Source organism: Capra hircus, chromosome 13 (genome assembly GCF_001704415.2).
Source record: "Capra hircus breed San Clemente chromosome 13, ASM170441v1, whole genome shotgun sequence".
Classification (NCBI taxonomy): Eukaryota; Metazoa; Chordata; class Mammalia; order Artiodactyla; family Bovidae; genus Capra; species Capra hircus.
Genome location: NC_030820.1, coordinates 53,223,920 through 53,250,372, shown reverse-complemented (window position 1 = coordinate 53,250,372; position 26,453 = coordinate 53,223,920). Strand labels below are relative to the sequence as shown.

The following is a 26,453-nucleotide window of genomic DNA, read 5'->3' as shown; positions in this document are numbered from 1 at the left end:
GAGGCCAAAGTAGTAATTGCTCATGTTTATCATGTACCCAGCACTGTTTTCCTCAGTTTGCAGGAGCTTGCTCACAGACACTCCATGCCAGGCCAGCTCCAGCTCTACTGGATGAAAAGGAGGTGGAGGTGTTGAGTAACTGCTTGGGTCCCGGAGCCCGTAAGTGGCAGAGCCGGGCTTCAGCCCAGGCAAGTGACCTGAGAGCTGCCCTCCCGCCCCTCCTGGACTAGGTACCTGCCCCACAGACCTCTTGGTCTAGAGCATGTGTGCCCCAAACGCCTGTACATGGTGAGCACGCCTAGACTGTAACTGCTGTGTTGGTGAAATTTCCGTGATAATCACGAGGCCTGTCACCAGTATAACTGCAACAGCACATGCGTGTGTCTTGATGCTCACCTCTGACATCAGACATCTCTTTACAGATGGCTTGTCACCGGGTAGTTGGTGCAGCTCATACTTGGTTTCATGCTGGATTTGACAGAATGGTTGGTTTTGGTTCTGGCTTCAGGGAGCTGGCCCCACTGCTTCATCAGAGACAGTCGGCCGACAGTGGGAACCCTGGGCTGGCCTGCCTCAGGGGGTGGCCCTGGCTGGTGAGACACAGAAGGCATCGTGGCTGCATATGCCATGTTTTATGGACTTTGACCCACTGTGTGTGTCTTAAGCTTCCATTCATTCTGGAGTTGGAGCGTCCAGTCCACTTGCTAGGGGTGACGCTGCCCCCAGGTGACGGGTTGTTGGGTTGTCAGTGTCATGTCCTGCACTGCTCAGCCCCTGGGCTCTCTTGAAGCCTTAAGTAGGTCTCTTAGCCTGCACACTTCTGAGTGACTGTGATTTCAGTCACAGGCATTTTCATGTGATATTCACAGTTGAGGATTTGAAAGTTGTGAGGATCCTTCCTGGTAGTCATTCACGAGAGTGGCCTTGTCCCTGAGTTTGTCTGCCTTTTCTGTCATAGAACACGTCCCTCCTGTTCTCCAGTCTGCCTGCTGACGCGCAGCCTGTCCACTGAAAGCCAGGGGCAGCGGATGGCTCCCTGGGTGGAAGGGGCCTGTGACTTCAGCCCTCTGAGATTGTCAGCGTTCTGAGTGTAAAACACCAGCACCCAGAAAGCTCTGCTGCCCATTGCTTTTATAAGAAACACTTTTGCTGTCTAGTTTCACATTCAGCTTTGGGAATACATTAAGGTTTTCTGGAAATGTTTGGTCATAGCATGGTCAGCCCAGAATCTCTTGCTGCAGCCTTGCACATAGGTGAGCACCTGTTTGCTCCAGTGCTGAGGCACGTATGTCGCTGTGTCTGTCGGTCATGCTCGGGGTGTGAGGGTTCTAGCTCACTTTAGGCCCCTTTACACTGAGGCAGTGTCGCCCCTTTACACTGTTTGCGCCTCAGGGACACTGACCAGGAGGACCAGGGTGGAAGTGAGGCACTGCCATCCACATTGGGCCGTCGGCAGCCTCCTCTCAGAGCCATAGGCTTTTGAGAATGTTCAGTTCGACTCTCCTTGTATTCAAACATGTAAGTTAACTTTGATCAACTTCTGACTTTTTCCTTTTGACTGAAAGCATTAGGTTATAAAAGAAAATTCTTATTTGGTTTCTGGTTATAAGTCACAACTGATAAAATTAATTCCACAGACATGCTGACTGCTCTGCCAGGACTGAGGCAGCACTCAGTTTATTCCTCAGAAAGGCTTCAAGTGTGAGCTGCTGGGGCCTTTTCGTTTCGCCCAGGGGTGTTGCTGAGCCTGTGCCGGTCAGCCTGTTGCTCCCTCTGTGGGGCAGAGTGTCTGCTCTCTTCAGTACAGGAGCACACGCTCTCAGTGAGCAAGTGTGGCTCAGCTGCTGCTCTCTGGTGGGTTGGTCCTCCCTTGGACACTGATGATGGCGGCAAGTCCTTCTTAAAAAGGAACCTGTTTTACTCACTTAATTGTCTGTCTTTATTTTAAGGCTTGGCATCACTGTCGCTTTTTATTAAGGAAGAAAGGTGTCATCTTTAGGAGTTCCTCTGTTTTCCTAGCCAATATAGAAATTCTGTACATTTGACATTCATTTTAAGTTAGGAGCAAAGGTAGCAGATGACCATACTCGGCAGCATCCCTTCCACATCTCCCATGTTGGCTGATTCTGCTTATAATCAGGTGCATTTCTTTGGTTGCATCTGTGGTCATCGGCGGCCATTTCCTCCTGCTCTGCAGTGTACTGACGTTTTCCTGCTAGTATAGATGATGAGCTCAGGGTTACATGTGCAGACCATGGGTGTTTCCGTGTATCTGTCCCTGCTCTGGGGAAAGCTGGCCCTCCCCTGCCTGAGGAGGTGCCCCAGGTCCTTTTTTCCGGGTTCATCATGGATTGTAAAGGAAGATCCCTTCAAAGAAGAGAGGTCAGCTGTCTTTGGGACACCAGTTGTGTCTCATCGTTAGTATTTTTGTTTTCAGTGAAGTTTTTTTTTTCTGAGGGTCGGGCCCCGAGTTGGGGGGCAAAGCAGCTGTCCCTGAAGTGCTGGCTGGTGGTCCCTGGCGTAACCTGACAGACCCTTGCTCCTGCGGTCCTGACTTAAGCCGCAGCTTCCTTGTCGTCCTGCCCAGTGTAGTGTGCTCCTGTCCCCGTGTGACAGACTTTGTCCTGCACTGTCATCTTACAACCTGAAGGGCATTGGCCTCTATTCCCTCTTCCTCCCTGTGACTTTTCTTTGTCCTTTTACGTTTATGCTGTCAAGGCAGATGTTTACGTTGGTCTGTAAGTTTACTGTTGAAAATCCATAAGTTACTCTCCCTTGTGGAAGCATTGTTTAAACAGAGCCTGGTCCCTACCCTGATGAGGTTTCCCCCCAGAGTAGTGCCTCTCTCTCCCCAGATTCCTAACAGCCATTCTTACACTATTAGCCTGTTTTTAGCTCCTCTGTGTTCAGACTGCCCATAATATGATTTGTGATTTTTGTGGCCTGGGACTTGCCTCTGGGCACTCCGTCCTCCAGCCCCTGGCAACACAGTGGCTTTTCAGGCTGCCTGTCCAGCCACACTTCTGTGATGACCAGTGGTGTTTGGGGAGGCTGCAGTGCCCACGGCAGCCCTAGAAACGGCATCTCAGAGGAGCAGAGATAGTGAGTGGCCCGCTATGGCCTTGCACCACTGCCTCCCCCTGGAGAATCACAGAGCACACCTGTCTGCACACCAGGAGCTGTTAACTCTGGGGATTACCTGCTCAGGGCTTTTTTTTTTTTGGCTGTGCTGTCTTTGTTGCTGTGCAGGCTTTTCGCTGGTTATGGCTGGTGAAGACTGCTCTCGTGCGTGGGCTGCTTGCTCTAGTGGCTTTTCTCGTTGTGGAGCACAGACTCTAGGGCTTCAGTAGTTGTGGCGCATGGGCTTAGTTGCTCCGAAGTATGTGGGCTTTTCCCGGATCAGGAATCCAACCTGTGTCTCCAGCATTGATAGTGGATTCTTTACCACTGAGCTACCAGGGAAGCCTGGCCCTGCTCTTTTTTTAAGACAAGTTTTTTAGAGCCACCAGGAAAGACATTATCAAGGCTTTTAAATCTGCCTTGTTTTCATAGTAGGTGGTTGTGTTAAAACATGATTGTTTTAATTATTACATAATGGTATGTGTAGAAGTAACAAAGAATTTGTAGCTCTTGTAGAAATTTTTGAGACTACCTCAGGTAATTTTGAAGGTCTTTGAATACAGTATCCTTGGAATGAAACCTAATAGAGAGCCTCCCCACTCCCCCTCCCAAGACCCCTCAGAGAGAAATGCTAGTGCACCTGCTGGGCCCAGGGAGAGACGGGCCATTCTTCAGGGCTTCTGGGACTGGCTGGCACCACTTGGACGAGCGGAGCTGGTCTGTCTCTCAGGCTCGCCCAGATTAACTCCTGATGGAGAGGTTACCTGTGGGCAAGGCAACAGAGCTTTAGAGTGCAGTGTAGGAGAAGTCAGTGTAGATTAGGGGATGGAGAAGGATTTATTGAACAAAAATGGGGAAAAATAGATTGACACATTTACAAAGATTTGATATATTCAGTTACTTAAAAATTAAGAGGGAATTTCCTGGTGGTCCTCTGGTTAGGGCTCCACACCTTCACTGCCTGGGGTGAGGTTTCAGTCCTTGGTCGGGGAACCAAGATCCCGCATGCCTCAGCCAAAAAATAAAAAGTGAGAGGTAGTTACAGGGTAATGGGCAAATAGATAACATTACTGAATGGGTCGTGTAGGAATGGGTAAGATGGTCAGTCTTACAGCTTTTACCACAATTGATAAATGTATGAACTTGAATTCATGATAAATAAAAAGAGAGGGGTGGGAATCGGGAACCCTGGGGTGCCCACCATTGTGGGGTGTGGTCAGCCCTTCTTTCAGACCCTAAAGTCCCACTTGTAGGTACACATCCTGCAATAGTTCCTCCTTACCTGTTTTTGGTAAAGGACCAGATTATATTTTTTGTAATTTCCAATGTGTTACAGACTGATACTTTTGTGAACTACAACAAAAATGACTAGCTAGAAGAATAAGTTGCAAACCAAAGAAGAAACACAAGTCCAGATTTAAAAAAAAAATTTTTTTTAATAAACATACAGTAAAATGGACCTTTCCTTGATGTATGGTTGTCTTGAGTTTCATTTTATTTTTGATAGTTTATTGATTTTTGGTTGTGCGGGCTCTTTGTTGCTGCACAGGCTTTCTCTAGTTGTGGTGATCAGGGGCTGTTCTGTAGTTGCAGTGTGCAGGCTTCTAATTGTGGTGGCTTCTCTAGTTATGGTGCACAGGCCCAGTTGCTCCATGTCATGTGGGATCTTCCCAAATCAGGGATCAAACCCATGTTTCCTGCATTGGCAGGTGGACTCTTAATCACTGAGCCATGAGGGAGTCTGATCCATAGAGATTTTTGTGACCATCACCCTACTCAGGGTGTGGACCATGCTCATCCGTAGCCTCCCCGGCATCCGCTGTTCTCTCTCTAGATGTAGCTTTGTCTTTTTGAGGCCATCATGTTGGTGGCATCGCAGAGTACAGTGTCACTGAGAATGCTCCTCGTTGTATGGCAGGTGCTGCATTCCTTTCTGCTGCCCAGTCATGTCCATGGTGTTCATTTCCAGTTTGTTACCCTTTCACAAGGGTTGTATGTGTTGTTCTGGGTTTAGTTACTATAAATATTCATGTACACGTTTTCTGTGTGAACATCAGTTCCCGTTTCTCTTAAATAAATGCTTAGGAGTGGGATTGCTAGGTCATGGGAAAGCCTATTTTTACCTTTATAGGAGACTTGCGAATTCTCTTCCAGGGTGGCTGCCCCATTTCCTGTGCTGCCAGCAGTGTGCGAGGCTAGCCTCTGTCACCCTCACCAGCACTCGGTATTGTTGGGTTATTTTTAATCTCTCTTGATACATGTGTGTGTAAGTGTGTGTGTGTGAAGTGACTAAGTCACTTCAGTCGTGTCTGACTCTTTGCAACCCTGTGGACTGTAGCCTTCCAGATTCCTCTGTTGGGATTCTCCAGGCAAGATTACTGGAGTGGGTTGCCATGCCCTCCTTCAGGGGATCTTCCGGACCCAGAGATTCAGCCCGCGTCTCTTATGTCTCCTGCATTGACAGGTGGATTCTTTACTGCTAACTCCACCTAGGAAGCCCTGATAGGTGTGTGATGGTACCTTATTGTAGTTTTAAGTTGCATTTCCTGAATGGATAAAGAGGGTGTCTCCTCCTGTAGATACCTGCTGCTGTTCTGACAGGTGGGGAGTCTAACTGTCGTGACCTGAGCCAGCAGGGCACCACCCTGTGCCTGGTGCTGCCCTGGGGAGACCTGCCAGCAGGAATTGTTCAGCAGGTTGAGGACCCAGTAATAGCAAGACCTGGGAATGGCCAGGCATCCTCCAGAAGAGGAATGGATTGATAAGTTATGATTTGCCCCCAAATGGGATTTGTCCAGTACTAGGAATGCATGAATTCCTAGGAACACATCTAACATAAAACTAGGAATGCATCTAACAAAAACAAGTCACAGAAGGCTGCATATACCATATCAAGACCATTTTAAAGCTCAAAGAATTAAAACTAAATAGTTTTTAGGGAGAAATAATATGAAGTAAATTTCTTTAAGCAAGAGATTGTAATGACATTGCTTCAGGTATATGGGGAGAATGCAGGACATTTCACAGTTACTGGTAAGTTTCTAGGTTTTAAATTGAAGGATGGGATGGTGGGTTTTTTGTTTTTGTTTTTTTTTCCTCACAATGCATCATGACTTCCATGTGGCATATCTTCCTTTCTGTGTATCATAAAACATCTAAAACAGAACCTTAAGATGTTTTCACATCTGTTCTTTCAAAGTATTGCTTTTTCTTCCAGTAGTAGGTTGAATTCAATAACGACACCTCATGAACAGTCAGCACTTGCTGAGATCACACGTGGGGATCAGGAGTGCACGCCCCTCTCCCTTGAAGATGTTTATGTCTTCCCCGAGCTTGGTTGTGGCTATGAGGATGGGGCTTTTTGTCTGTTCATTTGTTTTGTTCACTGCTACCTCCCCAACTTTGAGAGCAGGTGCTTCATAAACATTTGTTGAACAAACAACACAAACATATGCTCAAGACCCAAGACAGCTCCAGAGGACTCAGCGGGCTCCGCTGCGCATCGTGTGGGTGTCAGGACAGGCTTCCAGGACCTGGGTGTCACTGCAGGGTTGGGAATCTAAGGAGAGACTCCATGTAGGAGGGGGCAGGGCATTAGAGGACTCCAGGTGCTCAGGGTTAGCAGAGCGTGTTTTCAGGCCATGAGGCCCAGTGGGTACAGTGGCAAGAAGAGGCTGGTGTCAGGCTGGGCCTGTGTCCAGAAGGGCCTTGTGGGACAGGCCGGGGTCTGGGCTCTGACACTGCAGCCACTGAGCTGGTGGGGAGGACCTGAGTGGGATGTAACAGGAGCGGAGCCATGCTTTACACACTATCCTGGTGACAGCCTGGGAGGACTGGCTGTATCCTCCTTGGGGTTGACGAGCTTGGACTAACTAGAACACTAACTTTTGAAATGTGTTTGAAAATGGTAAGAAATTTACATTTAATAGTTTTTATGCTTGGACAGCATTTATTCCATTAAAATATCTGTTCAAATCATGTTCATAGCTGCTGTTTTTTTCTTAAAGGGCCAGACAGTATTTTCAGCTTTCTGGTGTCAGTCTCTGCTGAGAGTAGCCACAGAATGGAATGACAGGCACATGGATGTTTTTCTGTGTCTCCATGAAAGTTGTGAAAACAAGCACCTGCTCTGGCAGATTGGAGACTTTCATGTTTCATTTGGTTTTTTGCTGCTGTCTAATTTATGTTGAGTCACCTCAGTTACAGCAGGTGCTCTTCTTACTGCAAGTAAAAGTTGACCACCGCAAGAGGCACACAGCCGGATCTCAGTGAGTCTGGGTGTGTACACTTGTGAGACCACGATAGGTTGTTTTTCCTGTTCTTAATTTTTGTATAAATGGAGTCATTTTGTATTTAGCTTGTGTAACACATTGTGTTTGAGATTTTATTGCTTGTGTCTGTGTGTCCTCCTTTTTTACTGATGAGTAGTGTTCTGTATAGATTAGACCAGAAATGATCAGTTCCCCTGTTGATGGGCATGTGTGTGGTTTACTTTTCTTAGAGCTGATGTTGTCCACTTCACACAAGGCATCCGCTCCACCCCACCCCACTGCTCCTCTGTGCAAAGGGCCACATAAACCCCACAAGCCAAGACTGAGAATTCTGCTCCCAACAGTCCTGTGTTTTTGTTTTTGTTTTTAACAAAAAGGAAAAAAGTCATCTATTACCTACATGCTTCCCAAAATGGGAAGCCTGTGGCCTTTGTTCCTTCTAAATATACTGGTTTCTGTCTGGTGTTGTTTGCCCTCCATCCAGGTAGCTCTTGCTGATGTTTCTTGTATTTTAGGTTTTGTTAATGTGTTTTGTCATGGGTTCTCTTAGTCTCTGCTGGAAAATGTTTTCATTTCAGCCTTTGTTTCTGAGTGATGTTTTTGCTGAAAACAGAATTCTGGCCTGACAGGTGTTTTATCTCTGCACCTTCACTTTGGGTGCCACTGCTTTCTGGTTCCTGTGACCTCCGGTGAGGAGAGTTGAGATCATGGCCCACTGCTCTGTAACATGTCCGTCTGCTCTTGAGCTCTGGTTTTCAGCAGTGTGGCTGGTGGGTCTTGGCGTGTTCTCTCCGTATTCGTCTGTGCTCTGCAGCCAGGGGATCTTACAGAGGGCCTGTTCCCCTCACACTGCTCCAGGGCATCTGAGCTCATCTGCCTCAGCCACCGCTCCCTGGCCTTGGGGTGGAGTCTCCTGCCCAGCCCCCAGTGTGCATGTGAATACTTTTGAACCCAGTGATCCTGAAGAAGGGTAAATACTCTTTGCCCTTCGAGACAGATGTGTGTCCTGTGAGCAGAGTCCCCATCATTGGCACCCAAGGAGAGCGCATTGGAATTGATCTTTGTCCGGTGGGCATAGGGCTGCAATGTTGCTGTGCCAGAGTCCATACCCACCAAGGTGATGGAAGGGACTTCTTTCTCGGGGCCAGTTTGTACTTCATCTCAGGGGAGAAGCTTGCAAAGGAGGGGTCTCACTTCCCTGTCCTTTGGTAGACGCTGCAGCTGGTGATTGGAAGCAGGTGTGTGGTGCTGAACTGTGGCTGGTTGTTTTGACATGCTCGTCCTCTGCCCGCCCAAATGTCTGGTGCCCTGAGCATGCTGAGCGAGTGGTGTCTGGAGCTTGGGAGTCCCAGCTGGGGTGCTGTGCCCCCTGGAAGTCCTGGGACTGCACGGTGACAGTGGCATTGGATTTGTCTTGTTGGTTTAAATTTTCCCGCTTGCCAGCTGGCGGCTTTCCAGGCAAGTTGCCAGAGCTGATAGTGTGTAAACCATGATTGGAAGTAAGCAGACAGGATGACAGTGAGCACTCTGGATGGTTTCTGTAAAAAATGCCGTCACCTAGTCCACAGCTTTTCCGGCAATTTTTTTGTGGGAGTAGGGGTGGGGATGCAATGCTCTTGCTGCTGTCTGGCCTAATTGCTTCATGTTGTGACGAATTTCTTTGAGTTTTACTGTCTCGATAGGAAATGCATATTCATAATGTTTCTTGCCCACGTCTTCGTTTTGCATTTATGCCAAGTTAACTTTGAGGACTAAAAAAGAGTCACGGTGACTACGCCTACACTTGCTCACAGCACACAAATGTAAGCCCATTCACAAAACTCAACTTCCCTAAAAGACTCACAAGAGAGCCATGACTTGACCCCTGGAGCAAGGGGTATGCCGGTTGCGGTCTTTAGATCTGGTATCTGGGTGTACACTTGTGCCCGTTCTCTTAGACACAGTGCGTTTTCATGCCTCAGAGGCAGAAACTTGCAACATGGTGGTGGAGACTGTAGATTTCAGGACCATAAGAGAAGTATTTACTGTCTTGCCCTTTACAAAAAAGCTCTCATGCCAACTCTAGAGTGATGATAATCCTTTGACAAAGAGCACTGAGCAAGCCTTGACGTTCAAGTCTGTTCTGAATTTTACTGTACCCAGCTCGGTGAGACAATTAAATTAGGCGTGAGCTGTCCAGACTGATTGCTGTGCTGTCAGTGATTTTATTCAAATATAAGGTTATTTAGTCCCTTACTCTTACTGTTTGTGATGCCAACTCTAATGATACAAAATTGGGTTGGAGGGAGTCCATGCAAGGATGTTCTTGGGTTCTTAGGAGGATTTGCCGTTGACTGGGCCCTCGTTGTCAGGATCCTTCATTTACGGCCCTTTGATTGGCTCACAGCCAAAAACACATCCCCAAAAGGACAGCTTGCTCTTGAGCACTAATGAGAAAGGGCACTGTAGGGACTGTTGGAGCCTTGCTTATTGTTAGCACATGGAGACAGGTCCACACCCCTAGAGCTGAAGGCCCTGAGCACCGAGAAGGCTGAGTGCTCAGTGAGCGTGACAGCCTGGCACATGAAAGTTGTGTGTCCTGGACGTGAGTCATGACAGGTGCTTCAGGTTCATGCAGTGCAGAAAAGCCTACAGAAGACCATGATTTCAAAAAACAATAGTATGGGAATAGTGGTAGACAATGAAGTCTTTTATTTTTTAAATTGTTTATTTACTTTTTATTTTTGGCTCTGCTGGGTCTTCATGGCTGTGCATGGGCTTTCTCTAGTTGCGGTGTGCAAGGGCTACTCTTCTTATCAGAGCATAGGCTCTAGACACACGGGCTTTAGTAGTTGTGGCTCTTGGTCTCTAGAGTGAGGGCTCAGTAGTTGCGGCTCACCGGTTTAGTTGCTCCACAATATGTGGAATCTTCCCCGATCAGGGAACCTGTGTCCCCTGCATTGGCGGGGAGATGGAGGTGATACCAATGAAATTGCTGCTCCCTCACCTTTACCCAGAGGTAGCCATGGGGCTGCCACACTGTATCCTCACCCACCGTGCGGTCCAGGAGGTTCACAGTAGGCCTGTTACTGCTCCTCAGTTGGCTTCTTGCATTTCTGTGCATTTGTCACTTGCCTGCAGACCTGTCACCCTGGCTTCCCGTCTTGACTGGCTGGATTTTATCACCAACTCGGCTTTTTGGAAGCTCTTGGTTCCCAACAGTCTTGATCTGTGTGAGCATGAGCCTGCTTTTCTGTGGGGAGAACCTGCCTGGTGGTGCCAGTGTCTACTCCGAAGGTCCTGTCCTGCCCCACCACACTCTGGTGCCGAGCGTCACAGAGGCTCCAGCTCCCGGTTGGGGAGGGGAAGCTGTGGGTACCAGGGACTCAAAACGTGGAACCTGGTTTTTAATCCCTGGGTTTGAAGAGATGTGTTTATATTTTTTAATAATATTTTTATTTATTTATTTGGCTGGGTTTCAAGAGGTGTATTTACTATTAAACAAATATTGGCCTTTAAAATTTGGATATAGTTGCTGGCAGTTCATTGAAGTTAAGAAATCTAATTCTAAGGTTTTAATAGTCAGCGGTCTCTCTGTATGTGTGAAGAGGCAGGTGATGAACCACAGAGACTGGCTTACCCTAACTAATCCGCTTGTGTATTGTGTTTCCTCGGGCTGGTTTTGTCGTAGACCAGGAAATTCTGCCTCTTGGTACAGGAGCATGGAGGTCTCAGGCATAAGTGGTGCTGGGGAGTCTTGACTTAGATTCTAAAGTTTCACAGAGAGTTCTCGTCAGTCACATTAAGTAGCTGGCACTTCTTAAAACTCAACACTCAAAAAACTATCATGGCATCCGGTCCCACCACTTCATGGCAGATAAATGGGAAAAAAAATGAAAACAGTGACAGACTTTATTTTCTTGGGCTCCAAAATCACCGTGAATGGTGACTGCAACCATGAAATTAAAAGATGCTTGCTTGGAAGAAAAGCTGTGACAAACCTAGATGGCATATTCAAAAGCAGAGACATCACTTTGCCAACAAAGGTCTGTCTAGTCAAAGCTATGGTTTTTCTAGTAGTCATATATGGATATGAGAATTGGACCATAAAGAAGGCTGAGCACTGAAAAATTGATGCTTTCTAATTGTGGTGCTGAAGAAGACTTTTGAGAGTCCCTTGGACAGCCGGGATATTAAACCAGTCAATCCTAAAGGAAATCAACCCTGAATATTCATTGGGAAGACTGATGCTGAAACTGAAGCTCCAATACTTTGGCCATCTGATGTGAACAGCCAAATCACTGGAAAAGACCCTGATGCTGGGAAAGATCAAGGGCAGGAGGAGAAGGGGGCAACTGAAGATGAGATGGTCGGATGGCATCACCAATACAATGAATATGAGTTTTAGCAAACTCCAGGAGATGGTGAAGGACAGGGAAGCCTGGTGTACTGCAGTCCATGGGGCCACAGAGTTGGACATGATTTAATGACTGAACAACAACACAGTTGATGATGTAGTTAACTTCTGTGGAGCAGATACAAAAGTATTAGTTATTGATATTTTTCTGTGGGTGGGTTATTCAATAGGAACTGAGTAGCTGATACTTTTTTAATTTGTAAAAGTAATTTGTCAAAGTTGTATTTTCTAGAACAGTTCTCAGGACCAAAAAAATTACTTAGCAAGTAGTAAGTAAACTTGACACAGTCATGTTACTTCTGCTGTAAATTCTTAGTATTGGAGACTTGACGAGAATATGCTGTCATTAACATCATTGAGGGTCCTGAGCTCCCTGCAGGCCCTGCCCTGGTAGTGGGGAGGTATGTCCTTGTTTCTAATCCAGATGAGGAGGTAAATGCCGACTGCTGCAGTGACCTGGCCACGCCCACAGCTGGAAGCTATTAGAACTGGGCTTACCTTGGTTCCAGAGCCCATCAGCTCTGGGATGGCAGTGAGGCTCGACAATGACACACCAACGTCACAGCGTTCTTTGTGCCCTTTGGTTTCGCTTGGGTCCTGACTGCACCTCTCTGTGCTTCTGTCTATGCCTGTGACAGTTGTCATCGTGCCTGGGGGAGCCCGGCCCCTGAGGAACCCAGTCTGGAGGGAGTTTTCAGCCTCAGAAGTGACCCTCCTCTGAAGCGGCTGCCGCCACTCTTCTTACCACGTTTTCCTTTTCCTGTTTCTTGATTTCCTTCCTCATTTTGCTGAAATGCTGTCCAGATCATTGGTTTGTTCAGGGTATGCATGCTGTGCTTTTCCCGAACTCCTGCATTTAAACATTCTTCTGACTTACACCTTGTTGATGATGGACTCCTAGGACGAAACTTCTTTCTCCTTAGAGCTGGAAGCATGTTTTGTTTGGGGAAGTTCTCAGTGCCCAGGACATGGATGTTTGACCTTGCTGCTCTGCTCAGCAAGGTGCAGTTTGCACACTTGTGTTTTCTGTCAGCACTAATTTTGTTTTTGGTTGACTATTTCTTTCTGTTGGCTGTATTCTTTGCCTTTAGATTCTTTGCCACTAGATGGAGCTTCTCATTTTCTGTTTTCTATATGCTGATTCTCTTCCGATGCGCCTTGAATCATGCCTCCTCTGTTCTCTGGCTGTTACAGGCGCAGTTGTGCCCTCTGCTTTGTTGACAGCTTCCCTGCTTGGATGGTGATTTCTGGAGCCTGCGTTCTCTTTCTGATGACCTTGTGATCATCAGTTCAGTCGCTCAGTCATGTCCGACTTTTTGCGACTCCATGAATCACAGCACGCCAGGCCTCCCTGTCCATCACCAACTCCCGGAGTTCACTCAGACTCACGTCCATTGAGTCAGTGATGCCATCTAGCCATCTCATCCTCTGTCGTCCCCTTCTCCTCCTGCCCCCAATCCCTCCCAGCATCAGAGTCTTTTCCAATGAGTCAACTGTTCGCATGAGGTAGCCAAAGTACTGGAGTTTCATCTTCAGCATCATTCCCTCCAGAGAAATCCCAGGGCTGATCTCCTTCAGAATGGACTGGTTGGATCTCCTTGCAGGCCAAGGGACTCTCAAGAGTCTTCTCCAACACCACACTTCAAAAGCATCAATTCTTCGGCACTCAGCTTTCTTCACAGTCCAACTCTCACATCCATACATGACCACTGGAAAAATCATAGCCTTGACTAGACGGACCTTTGTTGGCAAAGTAATGTCTCTGCTTTTAAATAGGCTATCTAGGTTGGTCATAACTTTTCTTCCAAGGAGTAAGCATCTTTTAATTTCATGGCTGCAGTCACCATCTGCAGTGATTTTGGAGCCCAAAAAAGTAAAGTCTTGACACTGTTTCCACTGTTTCCCCATCTATTTCCCATGAAGTGATGGGACCAGATGCCGTGATCTTCGTTTTCTGAATGTTGAGCTTTAAGCCAACTTTTTCCCCTCTCCTCTTTCACTTTCATCAAGAGGCTTTTTAGTTCCTCTTCACTTTCTGCCATAAGGGTGGTGTCATCTGCATATCTGAGGTTATTGATATTTCCCCCGGCAACCTTGATTCTAGCTTGTGCTTCTTCCAGCCCAGCGTTTCTCATGATGTACTCTGCATAGAAGTTAAATAAGCAGAGTGACAATATACAGCCTTGCCATATTCCTTTTCCTATTTGGAACCAGTCTGTTGTTCCATGTCCAGTTCTAACTTGCTTCCTGACCTGCATGTAGGTTTCTCAAGAGGCAGGTCAGGTGGTCATAGCTTGGTGTAATTTCAGTCTCTGAGGATAGTAGAACTGTTTGGGGCAGTTTTAGGTTTACACAAAAATTGAGTACACTGTTCAGAGAGTTGCCTTGTACTTCCTGCCCCTGCCCCCAGTACCAGTTTTTTGGCATTGAGTGGTACATTGTTTAGAGTGATGATCTAACATTGATACAGATTAACTCAAGTGCACAGTTTACATCAGGGCTCACTCTTGGTGTTGCACATTCTTCCGATTCTGACAAATGTATGATGATGTGTATGTAGCATTGTGGTATCAGAATAGTTTCACTGTGGTAAAAACCCTCTGTGCTCTGCCTGTTCATCCTCCCTGCCCCCAGCCCCTGGTAAACACCGGTCTTTCTACTGTCTTCATAGGTTTGTCTTCTCCAGAGTGTTAGAGTGGTAGAATCCTACAGTATGTGTATAGCTCTTTCTGATCGGCTTCTTTCACTGAGTTAAATGCATTTAGGCTCCTCCATGTCTTTTCATGGTTTGGTAGCTCATTTCAGTCAGTGCTAAGTAATACTCCACTGTCTGGATGTACCACAGTTTATTATCCATCATCTGCTGAAGGACATCCTGGTTGCTTCTGAGTTTTGGCAACTGTGATATGTCAACTTATTTTTAAGTAGTAGCTTATAATCACAGATTATTACATTAGTAATGAATTTAGAAATAATGTCTGTCCTGTTTTCTTTGAACTGCATGTTATTTCGAAGTATATTGTCTTAATAGTAAACACTGAGTTTTTCCTAGATACTTTCATTTTAGGTCTCTAATCTGTTCGTGTTGGGGACATACTGTATACGATTTTAGTCCATTTAAATTTTTTTTTTTTTTAAATTTTGGCTGTGTGGGTCTTCATTGCTGCACACAGGCTACTCTCTAGTTGTGGTGCACAGCCTTCTTATTGCAGTGGCTTCTCTTGTAGCAGAGCACAAGCTCTAAGCTGCAGCTCAGCCGTTGTGGCGCATAGGCTTAGTTGCTCCGCAGCATGTGAAATCCTCCTGGACCAGAGATTGAACCATGTCCCCTACATGAGCAGGCCGATTCTTTACTGCTGAGCCACCAGGGAAACCCTCTGTCTGTTTAGATTTTGGAAGCTTGTTTTAAGGCCCATCATGTGAACGTGTAAGTTCTGTGGATGTGGGTGTCATACAGGTAATTGGGTAATGTTGGTTGAGAGTATTCCTCAGATTGTTGGCATTTTTCCTAACTTTGTGTGTGTTTCTGTTCTGTCAGTTTCTGAGGGAGGGGTGTTAAGATTTTTGTGACTGAAATTGTCTGCTTCTCCCCTTATTTGTCAAAACTTGTTTTATATATTTTGAGACCCTGTTTTTAAAGTGTGTCTCTTGCATTTTTGTCCATTTGACAGTGTCTTCGTTTCACTGGAGCTTTTCATCTGTAGAGTTTCCTTCTCATTTTTCTTTCAGCTTTCTAGCTAGGCCCCCTTATGTTTTTACTTAGAGGTTGCTCAAGGGATTGTGGTAAACACACTTGAATTTTTATAGCCTACTTAGGGTGACAGTATTGTAGCAGTCAGAAACTGCCCCTTTCCTTAACGTGGGACCACTCCTCACTCCTATCTGCTGTAGATGAATGTGTCATATTTGTATATGTTGTGACCTGCACAAAGTGCTGTGATTTTTTGCCTCAAATAGAATCAAGTCTGTCTGCTCTGCGCTGGGAATTTTAATCTGTACTTTCTGATATTTTCTCTGTGTTCTCCTTGTAGACTAGCGTGCCATGGCAGACCAGAGACAGCGTTCACTCTCTACCTCTGGGGAGTCCCTGTACCATGTGCTGGGGCTGGACAAGAACGCAACCTCAGATGACATTAAGAAGTCCTACCGGTAAGAAGCCTCTACCCCAGCAGCTCCTGCATGGCTGTCTTATATCTCCCTGTTTCCCTGGCCTACTTGCAGGGTCACAGTAGCAGTTCTATTGCATCTCATGATTGTTATGTTAATGCTTTATGGGCAACAGAAAACAGCCCCTTTTATAAATAAATTAAAAAATAACAAAAAAGCACAACCCCTTACATAAATAAATTAAAAAACAAACAAAAAAACTAAACAGCTCCTTGAATTCCCTGCCCTGGAGCAGAGGCCTTGGGGACAGGTCTGAGTGTGCTGAGCTGTGACTGTGGGTTAGTCTCCACACCATGGGGTGGCCTTCTCTCTGAGCTTGCCCCACCCCCACCCCATGCAGTGTCTCTAAGACACTGTCATTGTTGCAACCACCTGACACAGTGCTTTATGGTCTCCCTTATCTCCTTATCAGACACATTTAAAAAGCCTTTGCTGCCCAGTCCCTGCCCTTGCCTCTATTTGACAAATGTTCAATGAACATCTGGGACACTAGAGGGCAGCAGCGGGGTTGGCAGTTCCTGGGGGACATCAGAGCAGGCCCGCCCAGGCTAGCTGCTTGCAGGTCAGCTCCCACAGGGCACCTGCTCCTCTGTGGATGGCTCTGGACGATTGCAGAAATTTCTGTTGACCCTGGCGTTCTTGAGTTCTGTGGAAAGTTAGAAAGGGAGCTGGTGAAGGGTAAATGTGTCTCTGCTAGCCCTCCGTCCCGTGGGTGAATACAAAATGCACGACCAGCAGATGGTTTGGGTTTGCAGGAAGCTGGCCTTGAAATACCACCCTGACAAGAACCCTGATAACCCGGAGGCTGCGGACAAGTTTAAGGAGATCAACAACGCCCACGCCATCTTGACGGACGCCACGAAAAGAAACATCTACGACAAGTACGGCTCACTGGGGCTCTACGTGGCCGAGCAGTTCGGGGAGGAGAACGTGAACACCTACTTTGTGCTCTCCAGCTGGTGGGCCAAGGTGAGGCTGCAGCTCCCACACTCGCATCCTAGTGGGTGGGTCTGGGCATGTGGCAGGCTCCTCATCCCTGTGGATACAGGCAAAGGTCCAGTCCCAGCAGCTTTCGCTGGCCTGGTGGCCTGCCTGCAGCTGACCTGGATGCATAGAGCGAGGCCTATGCTGAGGGGTGGCATCCACAGCATTTTCTTTTATGAGTCGCTGTGATAGAAACAGGAAACACATTTGTCATCACAGTGTGGAGAGACCTGTTTTTGTGATTGAGAAGATGTGTTTGAAATGTCTGGCCTGAGAAACTTGAAAAGATAGTATTGTTTTTATATGTTAACATTACTTGGTTTCCTGAATTTATTCAAAGCATCTGCCGTATAAGGCCCAAGAGCATGGCTCACTGCCGGGCACTGTGCTGTTGGAAGCCAGTCCCCCTTCCTTCCTCCCCCCGTTCAGAATTCACTCTTCCTTATGCAGCTGGTCTTTCTTTCTGCCTTTCCTGTCTTCCTGTCTTAATGTTCTTTATTCATCTTGATCTGGGAAAGAATCCACTGTTGGTTGAGGACCCCTCTATAAGCTGGGGTGGGTGGGGGTGAGGGCCAGGCCCCGGCTTCCTCACACAGCCCTGTCCCCCTCCCCCCAGGCCCTGTTCATCTTCTGCGGGCTCCTCACCTGCTGCTACTGCTGCTGCTGCCTCTGCTGCTGCTTCAACTGCTGCTGTGGCAAGTGCAAGCCCAAGGCGCCAGAGGGGGAAGAGACCGAGTTCTATGTTTCCCCCGAGGACCTGGAGGCGCAGCTGCAGTCCGACGAGAGGGGTGAGTGCACCCACCGCCTGGGCAGTGCGCGAGGGGCAGGGCCGGAGTGGGCCCTGAACGTGTCGCCCTGTCTCGTCAAACAGGAGGGCACTGACACTGTGCGGGAGTGTTTGTGGTGGCAGCGGGACGGTTGAGGTGTGAACGTGGACGCTGGAGGTAACGCAGGCTCGGAGGGCTGTCCCCGCTGCGGACTGTGGCGGCCGAGTAGGTGGGGAGGGCCGAGGGCCGAGGCCATGGACGAAGGCCATGTGGGGCAGAGGTCCAGGCAGCCTCACCCTTCCGAGTGCTTGTTCTACGACCTCTGACCCCAGTCGAGCCACCAGGCGGCCGAGTGTGTCACACAGTGTCGGGGGCCGTGAATCTCACTGGCCTGACCTCACTCCATGCGTGTCACTTGCTTGCAGAGGCCGCAGACACGCCAATCGTCATCCAGCCGGCGTCTGCCACGGAGACCACCCAGCTCACGGCTGACTCCCACCCCAGCTACCACACCGACGGGTTCAACTAAGTCCAGGATCAGTCAGCACCCAGCCACTCAACCTTAGAATCATGAACTGTAGTCACAGAGATGGCGTGGGAGCCGCCCTGGCCCCAGGAGGGCCCCGCCGACCCGCCTCTGTGCCCGCCCATCCACCCCCGACACATGAAGTGCGTAGCATGCAGTATTTAAAGCAGTTTAGCTACGGTCTTCTTCATCTTCTGTTGTTTCCTTTTTTAATAGCATGTATGGGTTATGTCCATGTCTGTCTGTGTTGTGGGCGTGTTGCAGCCAGACTGTATTCACCGGACTTGGGGCTGCTTCAGGACTCTCAGGCAGGTTGGCGTGGCAGGTGGGTGGCCCTCGCCGTCCCTCACCGCCAGGTGGGCTCAGGCGGGATGGGCACTCTGTTTCCTGTTTCATGGGGGCCTGAGGCAGTTGCTGCCTGATGGAAGCTGTGGGGTCTGCTCCCTGCCCTGTCTGCCTACCTTGCGGCCACAGGCAGGGCCTCTGGACTCACTTGACAGGAAGGAGCTGGGCCTGGCTCCCGGTCCCAGGGTGTTGCCCTGTGGTACTCATGCTCACCTCATCCGCTTCGCCTCATGGCAGGTATTCCCGTATCTGACCTGAGGCCCCTGTGCTCGAGTGTGCTCCCTCCCCGGCTGGGTTGTCCCTGCAGCCTCCATGCTCCCCTTCCCTGCACTGCCCTCCACATTCCTTCAGGCCCACCTGGCCTCTTTGTAATCCTTTCTTGGACCTCCAAGAACCACAGATGGTATCAGTGGCCCAATTAGTGGTGGTCAGAGGAGCTGAATCCAGGCTGCCGGTGGCGAGTGGGCTGCATACCCCTCCTGCTTCCTGCCCCCACCCCACCTCCAACCCACTTTCCTCCACCTGCTCCCTTTGGCCATTGTGAATGGTTTGGGCAGTTAGAGACGTCAAGCTCATGGAGGAAGGACCAGCTGGACCAAAGGCATACTCCGGGCAGAGGGTCAGTCCCCAGGAGACCTTGGTGCCCTTGGCTCATTCACCTGCAGCCAGACCACAGAAGCCCTCTCACCTCTGTCTCAGTACCACCACCTGTGGACTGCCGGAAGCCAGTCTGCCTTGTCTGCATCTAGCCCTGGGGGTAGTCCACCACTGTGAGGACTTGGAGACATGTTTGTGCTGCGCCTGTGCCAGGCTTGCACCTCAATACCTGTGTGGCCCAAGCAGGCCTGCCTGATTTCTGCAGAATGAACCTAGTGACCACTGGACTCCTCCTCAGTGTCCAGTGGGGGAGGTTGTGGGCAGGGGCTGCACGTGAGGAGGTCAGACACACCAGGACACCCTCCCAGAGCCACTGTCCCCCGCCCCACCTGCCCACCCATGGCCCCAGCTCACTCGCTGTGCTGTGCTCTGCAATCACCAGGTCTAGAGGCACTTAATGGTATTGTTTTATTTGGGGTTTTTGCCTGTGAAAATGATCATGAAGACATCCAGTGAGAGGTGAGATAAATGCACTGGTATTAAGTTAGAAATAACCTGCAAAAATCAGACCTCTTAAAAGAACAAGGAATCGGTTATTTGATCTGTCCTGGACCAGGGAGGAGGCTGGTCTTTGGTGCCAGCCCCAGGCAGACATCAAGAATTCAGCCTGAGAGGAGGCCCTAGTCAGCCATCCTGTTGTGGAAGTAGCTTAGGAAATGAGTTGTTTTGCCCCAGAACGGCCAAAAAAACAAGTTCAAAGCTTGGACTCCAGAAGGCAGGCAGCCACCCTTCTGCACTGGGTGTGTTGTTGCTTTGTGGGTGGAAAACTCCAGGACCCACCCCCCCGACACGTCATGGTGAGTCCCTTGCCAGGTGTGTCTTAGTTCCGGAATCTTGCTGCTCATCTGCTAGAATCGTGACGATCCCCTGGAGACCAGGGTGCTGTGGAAAAGGGTCAGGTCTGCAAGTTTGTTGAACCCAGTCTCCCACAGAATTGCGAAAATCTAGTAAATCATGACGAAAATGACAACAATTCTCCTGGTGATAGTAACGATTGCATGAGGCCCAGGTCCCCAAGGAGCCAGCACCTGCTGGGTCTAGACCACACCCTTTCACCTGACCCTCACTCAGACCCTCCTGCCTGTCCACTTTGTTGATCTGGAAGTAGAAAAAGTCTTCTTGGCACCTTCAGGCACTCCCCCTGACTGGAGACCTAGGCCCCTGGCTGTGTTTCCCTGTTTCCTGTGGCCCGTGTTTTCCTGGTAAGCAGGGTGTTGTGTCTGGAGCATCCCCTGTTCGTGTGTTCAGAGGGGATGAGCCTCTGCCTGCTGTGGCAGGAAAGAAGTGCTGTGGCTAGTGCTGGGGTGCCCTGCGGTGCTGCAGGGGCATGGGAGTGGCTGAGGGGTGGTCAGAGGCTGGTGGCCTGTAGATTTCTGTTTCTGCTTGGTGACGTGGTCTCCTGTCTTCCTTGGGCGTTATTCTGTTTTCAAACTGCTTCAGACGTTACCGCTCGTGCGTGAGCCTTCTGCTTCTCTGATCAGTCGAGCAGCCAGCACCACGAGGAACCCATTAGGGAACATGGACATGGCGCTCCTGTTCAGGTGGGGCGGAGGACCTGTTCCAGGGGAGATGGGCAGCCTCCCTGGCACCTGGTGTGAGACCTCCAGTGGGTGGGTGGGTACCCAGGGCCTGGGGGCCCTGTCCGCCCTTCCCTGGCTCTCAGCAAGCCCCGCCAGGGACATAGCTTGCTTGTGGGGTGTGGTGAGGGGGCGTGAAAAGTGACTGATCTCATTCCTTTCCCAGTGTTCTGTCTGAGCTGTGAACCCATGTGACACAGGACTCCTGTTCTGCTCTTTTGGTTGTGACTCCTCCTGTGGAATTGGCAAAAGCTATATTTTTACTGTCCTTTCAAGCACGGTTGGCGTCGTCTCTGCTGTAGGTGTGGGCAGTGTGTGTACATATGTGTATATGTATATATCACCCAGCAGCGTGACTGCTGCCGTCCAGAGCGAAGCAACAGTACAATAAACGTTGGCTCCAAAACTGCCTCTGGTTTCTTGATCAGTGGGCAGGAGCAGGGGTCTGGGCAAGCTGGTCTGCTGTGCACAGGAAACCCCGACCCTGCTGTGTCCTGGGATAGGTGTGGGTGGCAGGCCAGGTGTCAGCCTCTGAGGGTGGGGGGCAGGGCTGCCTCCCCATCCGTGGGGACTCACCTGACCCCCTGAGGTGAGTGTCTCATGACACTCAGACGTGGCTAGAAACCCGTCCCTCCTTTGAAACATTAAAACCCATTTTCTAGGCATCAGATACAACCAGTGACAAGCTGCGTTCGAAGGGGTGTCTGTCCTGACCCCAGATCCACCCAGAGGGTCCCTGTGAGGTAGGAGATAGATAGGCTCCAGCTTGGACATTTATTCTCCTACCTCACCTGGGGGAAGGGGCTGGGCCTGGGTCATGTGCGCAGCAACTTCTGGTCGGTTTTATCTCCTTGGAGATGGGATGGTGTTTCAGGTGGGCAAGGGAAGCAGTTTACACTGAAACCTGTATACATTGTGGTTAGAAGCTAAATGCAGGTGCATGGACCATGGTCGTCCATGTGCTGGTTTGTCCTGCTGCTGGGGTCCGACCTCTGTCCTGAGCCCGTGCACACACCTGGGGCTGGGCTGGTGGGTCATGTAAGTTTCCCATGGTGATGGTCTCTATGTCTGAATGTTGACCTATAATAAAGATTACTTGTAAAAAATAAATGTTTTCACTTCAGACCAGGTTTATGTCTTATTTAATGATCCCTGCATAATCCTATTTTGGGGGGAGTCTTACACTCTGGGGGCAGCTGACCTCCTTGGCCCTCCTGACGTTGATGGCAGGGAGAGGGGCGGGTGACATCCTGTGCCCCACCGGGCACCCCTGGACACAGTACAGGCAGCTGCCTTTTTACCTGTCTCCTCACCCCCAAGACAAGCATCCAGTCTTGGGCTCTTGCAGGAGGCTCCATCTCTGCCCCGTGGTGTGCATGTCTCGGCGTTCACGTCCACCATGTGTGCCTTCTTATATCAGGATGGCTCAGACCCTGGGGACCCTGGCATTAGGTGGCAGCGGCCACCCTAACCCACATGGCCCGTGGGTCTGGCTCCCTGGCCCCACAGCACGGTAGGGAGCAGCTGCCTCCAGAAACACCAGTCTTCGGCTGCAGGTGTCACTTTCCACGTCCCAGGGGGTACTGACCCCTCTTGGCTGTGCTCCTCAGGTGGGGTGCTGATCTTTCTTCTGTGTCTTTGGTCTTAGTGAAGAGCAAGGCAGAAATGATTTGAAAAAAATTAAAGCATAAAAATAAACACCTTGAAGCCCTATTTGGACATAACAAACATGAAGTAATTTAATTTAGATTAGATTTTCCACAAAAAGATATGACAGGGACTTCCCTGGTAGGCCAGTGTACTTTTTTTTTTTGTCAAAAAGAGGCTTTCCTTGGTGGCACAGTGGATAAGAATCCACCTGCCAATGTAGAGGACATGGGTTCAATCCCTGGTCCAGGGAGATTTTAACATGCCATGGAGCTGCTGAGCCTGTGTGCCAGCACTCCTGAAGCCCTCACACCCTGGAGCCTGCACACCGAAACCACTGAGCCTGAGTGCTGCAACTACTGAAATGTGTGCGCCTGGAGCCTGTGCTCCACACGAGAAGCCCATGTACCTCAATAAAGAGCAGCCCCCACCCACCACAAGTAGAGAGAGCCTGTGCAAAGCAAGGGAGATCCAGAACAGCCAAAAATAAAAGGGAAAACATAATAAAGACCCCTTTGTACTTCTCTCCCGGGGGTCCAGAGGTGGCCACTAGGCACTTCAGTCCACTTCTGTTTATGGTTTTAAACCCTGCCTACCAGTGTCAGGGTAGCTGAAGTTCCAACACTTTGGCCACCTGATACAAAGAGCTGACTCACTGGAAAAGACCCTGATGCTGGGGGAAACAGGGCAAGAGGAGAAGGGAGTGACAGAGGATGAGATGGTTGGATGGCATCACTGACTCAATAGACATGAGTTTGAACAAACTCAGGGAGACTGATGGACAGAGAAGCCTGGTGTGCTGCAGTTCATGTGGTTGCAGAGTCAGACGCGACTTAGCTACGCACTGAACAACCACCAGTATCAGCATCATCTAAAATGTACCACTGATTTCTAAGATTTACATAAATTGTACAGCACTAAATCACTGTGTTCATTCAATGTAGATTTTTTCTTTTAATCCATGTGGCTACATCTAGTTGATTATTTTATTTTCTGTACAGCATATATCATGAATCAACCACAAGTGGTTTGGTGGTCTTGTCACTTGAGGACACGGGTGGTTTTATTTCCTGGCTGATGAAGCAGAGCTGCTACCCTGGCCAGGGACTACCACTGGGCAGGGTCTGGAAACCTCCCCGTGATTGGTGGCCCCAAATGCCCTGCACATTCACAGGGAGGAAGGCCCCTTCCTATCTCCCTGCCAGCCATAGCATCCTCAGACGTTTTTCCTCATTTTCAGTATTTTCTACCTGAGATACTGAGAAATAAGTCGCGACAACACGAAACCAATGTTTAATGATGGGCATTCAGAGTGGTGGGCAACGGGACCTCCGCCCCTCCTGGCCCTTGTTTAGGAGGACTGAGGGCCCCGGGCATGATGAGGTCCCCCTAGTGCCCTTTGCTCTCCTGTGCCCAGTCTTAGGACACTGGGCTCTTAGCAGAAGTCGTGGTCGCAGCGTGTGGGTAATGTCTTAGTTACACCTCCCGCCTCCCTTCCCTGTCCTACCTCCCACACACCAGGGAAGTACCTAGAGGCAGCCCCGCCCAGCACGTGTTCGGCGTGTGGGGCGTGGCCACGAGGACGGGCGGGTCTGCCATGGGGATGTGGGAGGTGGCAGTGGTTTGTCTCCCCACCCCCTCCCGGCAGACCTGGCGCAGGTAATCTGCGTCCAGGTAGGTTGTGCGCGGGGCCGCAGCGCGTGGGCTCCCCTGCGCTGGCTCCGAGGCAGCTTGCCCCCTCCCCCGCCTACGTTGCCTTCGACGTCACCGCGTGAAGCGCTTTATTCCAGGAACCCAAGCGGCAGCCGCAGACTAAGGCCCCGCGACGGGCCAGCGGTCCCGGGAGTTCTCCTGGTTCAAGGAAACCCAGCAACAACTTGGTAAGACGCGGCCCGGAGAGGAGCGCGGGCCACGTGGGCGCGGGGGGCCGGACGCGCCCGCCGTCACCTGCCCTCTTGGAGTAGCGTCTCCGGTGTCGGTCGGGCTCGGGACCCCGAGGACTCCGCGCGGCCCGTCCCAGCGGGAAGATCCCATCGCTATGCGGTAACCCCTGTCCCTGGCGCGACCGGTTACCCATCCTCTCCAAGTCCTGAGGACTGGGCTTCCTCGGTCTCAGGGAGGCCCCCTTCTCAGGCTCCCCAGAACTTCGGGGGGCCCCGAGGCAGCACCCGCGGCGCCCTGGACCGCGGCTCCTTCCAGTCCTGTCTGCTCTCTTTCCGTCCGGGAGTGCGGCCCCCAACAGGCCCGGGCCGAGATAACTCGGCTCGCGCTGGGACTAGGGGGCGTGGTGGCGGTTGGGGCGGGTCCAAGCCAGCGCCGGTCCCACCCCCAGACACGTGACGCCGGGGCGGTTTTCCGCCCCCAGTTGGAAGCCAGCTGGTGAGCACCCGCGCCCAGGGCGTCGCCAGGGAACTAGGCCCACCCACCTATCCGCCGCCCCAGCGGATGTATCCTCGCTCTGTTCTCCAGGGCTCCCAACCAGGGCCCTCCTCGGGGTCACACACCTGGGTCCCCAAGAACCCCGTTGCTAGTTGCCCTTTTCTCACCCTTATAAGCACAGCTAAAACCAACCTGCTGCCCGCTGCCCTGTTCCTTCAGAAGTGAATCCACGGCCCCTCCCTTCCTGCCCCCCGCCCCAGCTCTCAGCTTGACCTTGGAGGGTCTGGAAGTCTCCCAGCACCATGCAGCCTATCGTGCAGCGTCTCTGGCTGCTTCGTACAGGGGCTCAGCCCTGAAACATGTACAAACGACCCTTCCTGGGACTCACCCTGGAGCACTTCGGGCTGTATCAAGCCAAACCCAGGACACTGGCATCTGGCAGTTTCTTCTTGACTCCTGGTGTCCCAGCGGAGAACTGAGACACTCTGATGGGTGGAGTCCTTCCCCAGACAGTACACACCCTTCTGCTGGAGTCCATGTGGCCCTCGCTGCTGCTGGGGAGGGAACGGCACCTTGCGGGCTGACGAACCTGAGATTGTCCCTGGATGCTCACCATTCTCAGGTTGGACAGTCCTGAAGGCACTGCCCAGGCGGTTGACGGGGCTTCCGCAGGCTCATTTCTCTTTGGGGTTCCTCACCCTGTGTCCCAGGAGCCTCTGGACAAGTGAGGGAGGGGCTCGGGGTCTGTCCTGGCCCAGGCTCTGAGGGTCTCTCCAGGTTGCAGGCCCACCCTCAGCTACTCCTCAGGTTCGTCCCCCACCCCCTGGCCTCTGCTGGGCCCACAGCAGCCCAGGTGCCCAGAGAGCAACACAAGGGGCCACTCATCAGTCCCAGCTGGCATGCAGCCCGAGCGGTTTGCCTGGGGATGGGCTTCTCTGGCCCCAACAGCACCACCCAGCTTCTCCCCATGCTGGAAGCCCCCAGTGGCTCCAGTCCTGGACCTTGAACTCTGGTGCTGTTTCGGGACTGGGAGGCTCCCTGAGGCTAGAGGAATCGCCCCTTTCTCCCAGTGGCACCCCAAAGACCCACTCATCAGGGCTGTTTGGAATGTGACCACTTCTGCCACCCCTCAGGGGCCTACCAGGATGTGGCCCAAGAACCCCCCTAAGCTGTGACCTTGTCTCCGGGAGATGTCTCTGGTGAGGGACCCTCAGCCTGAGGGGGTAAGGCTTGGTCCTAGGCCACCACTGACTCTGGAGAAGTGGGAGGAAGCTGTCCCACCCACAGGCTGGTGACTGAGTTGGAGTGAGAGCCCTGAGCTGTATCACACACGTGTATGTCTGCGGCCATGTGCTCTTTGCACACGCATGAGCAGGTGTGGCTTTGATATCTTCTCTGGGAGCTGGTTAGCCTCTAGCTGGACCCGGGGGGCCCCTCCTGGGATGACCTAGTTCCTGCCCAGCTCGTCAACTGTCTGCCTCATTTCTCATCTGGGAAGAGCTGGCCAGATAGAAGGGGATCTCTGCCTCCTTGCCTGTCAGCACTTGAGCAGGGCCAGGCCTGCTGCAGGCTCCAGGCACTAGAGCACAGGATGAATGAATGAACAAATTTGGCCCT

The 26,453-nt window shown here is 50.6% G+C and overlaps 1 protein-coding gene and 1 non-coding gene across 5 annotated transcripts in view; one reads left to right on the top strand and one right to left on the bottom strand.

Annotated features, from left to right (window-relative positions):
- The window catches only part of DNAJC5 (DnaJ heat shock protein family (Hsp40) member C5), a 29,356-nt gene extending 7,423 nt beyond the window's left edge, over positions 1-21,933 (top strand). The window contains exons 2-6 of one of the 4 annotated variants that reach the window (XR_001919032.1): positions 15,819-15,936; positions 16,710-16,923; positions 17,555-17,726; positions 18,131-20,774; positions 20,977-21,933. Coding sequence is in view for 2 of the 4 variants with exons in the window: in XM_018057492.1 (XP_017912981.1) it covers positions 15,830-15,936; positions 16,710-16,923; positions 17,555-17,726; positions 18,131-18,234 (597 nt within the window). In the remaining 2 variants the exon portion in view is untranslated. Of the gene's footprint in view, positions 1-15,818; positions 15,937-16,692; positions 16,924-17,554; positions 17,727-17,809; positions 17,883-18,130 lie in introns of those variants that run through there. The other 3 variants (XR_001919033.1, XM_018057492.1, XM_013968712.2) reach the window with 3 other exon arrangements.
- Positions 25,396-25,487, bottom strand: MIR1388 (microRNA 1388). Its single transcript, NR_129587.1, has one exon. It is a non-coding gene; the product is annotated as a microRNA 1388 (primary transcript).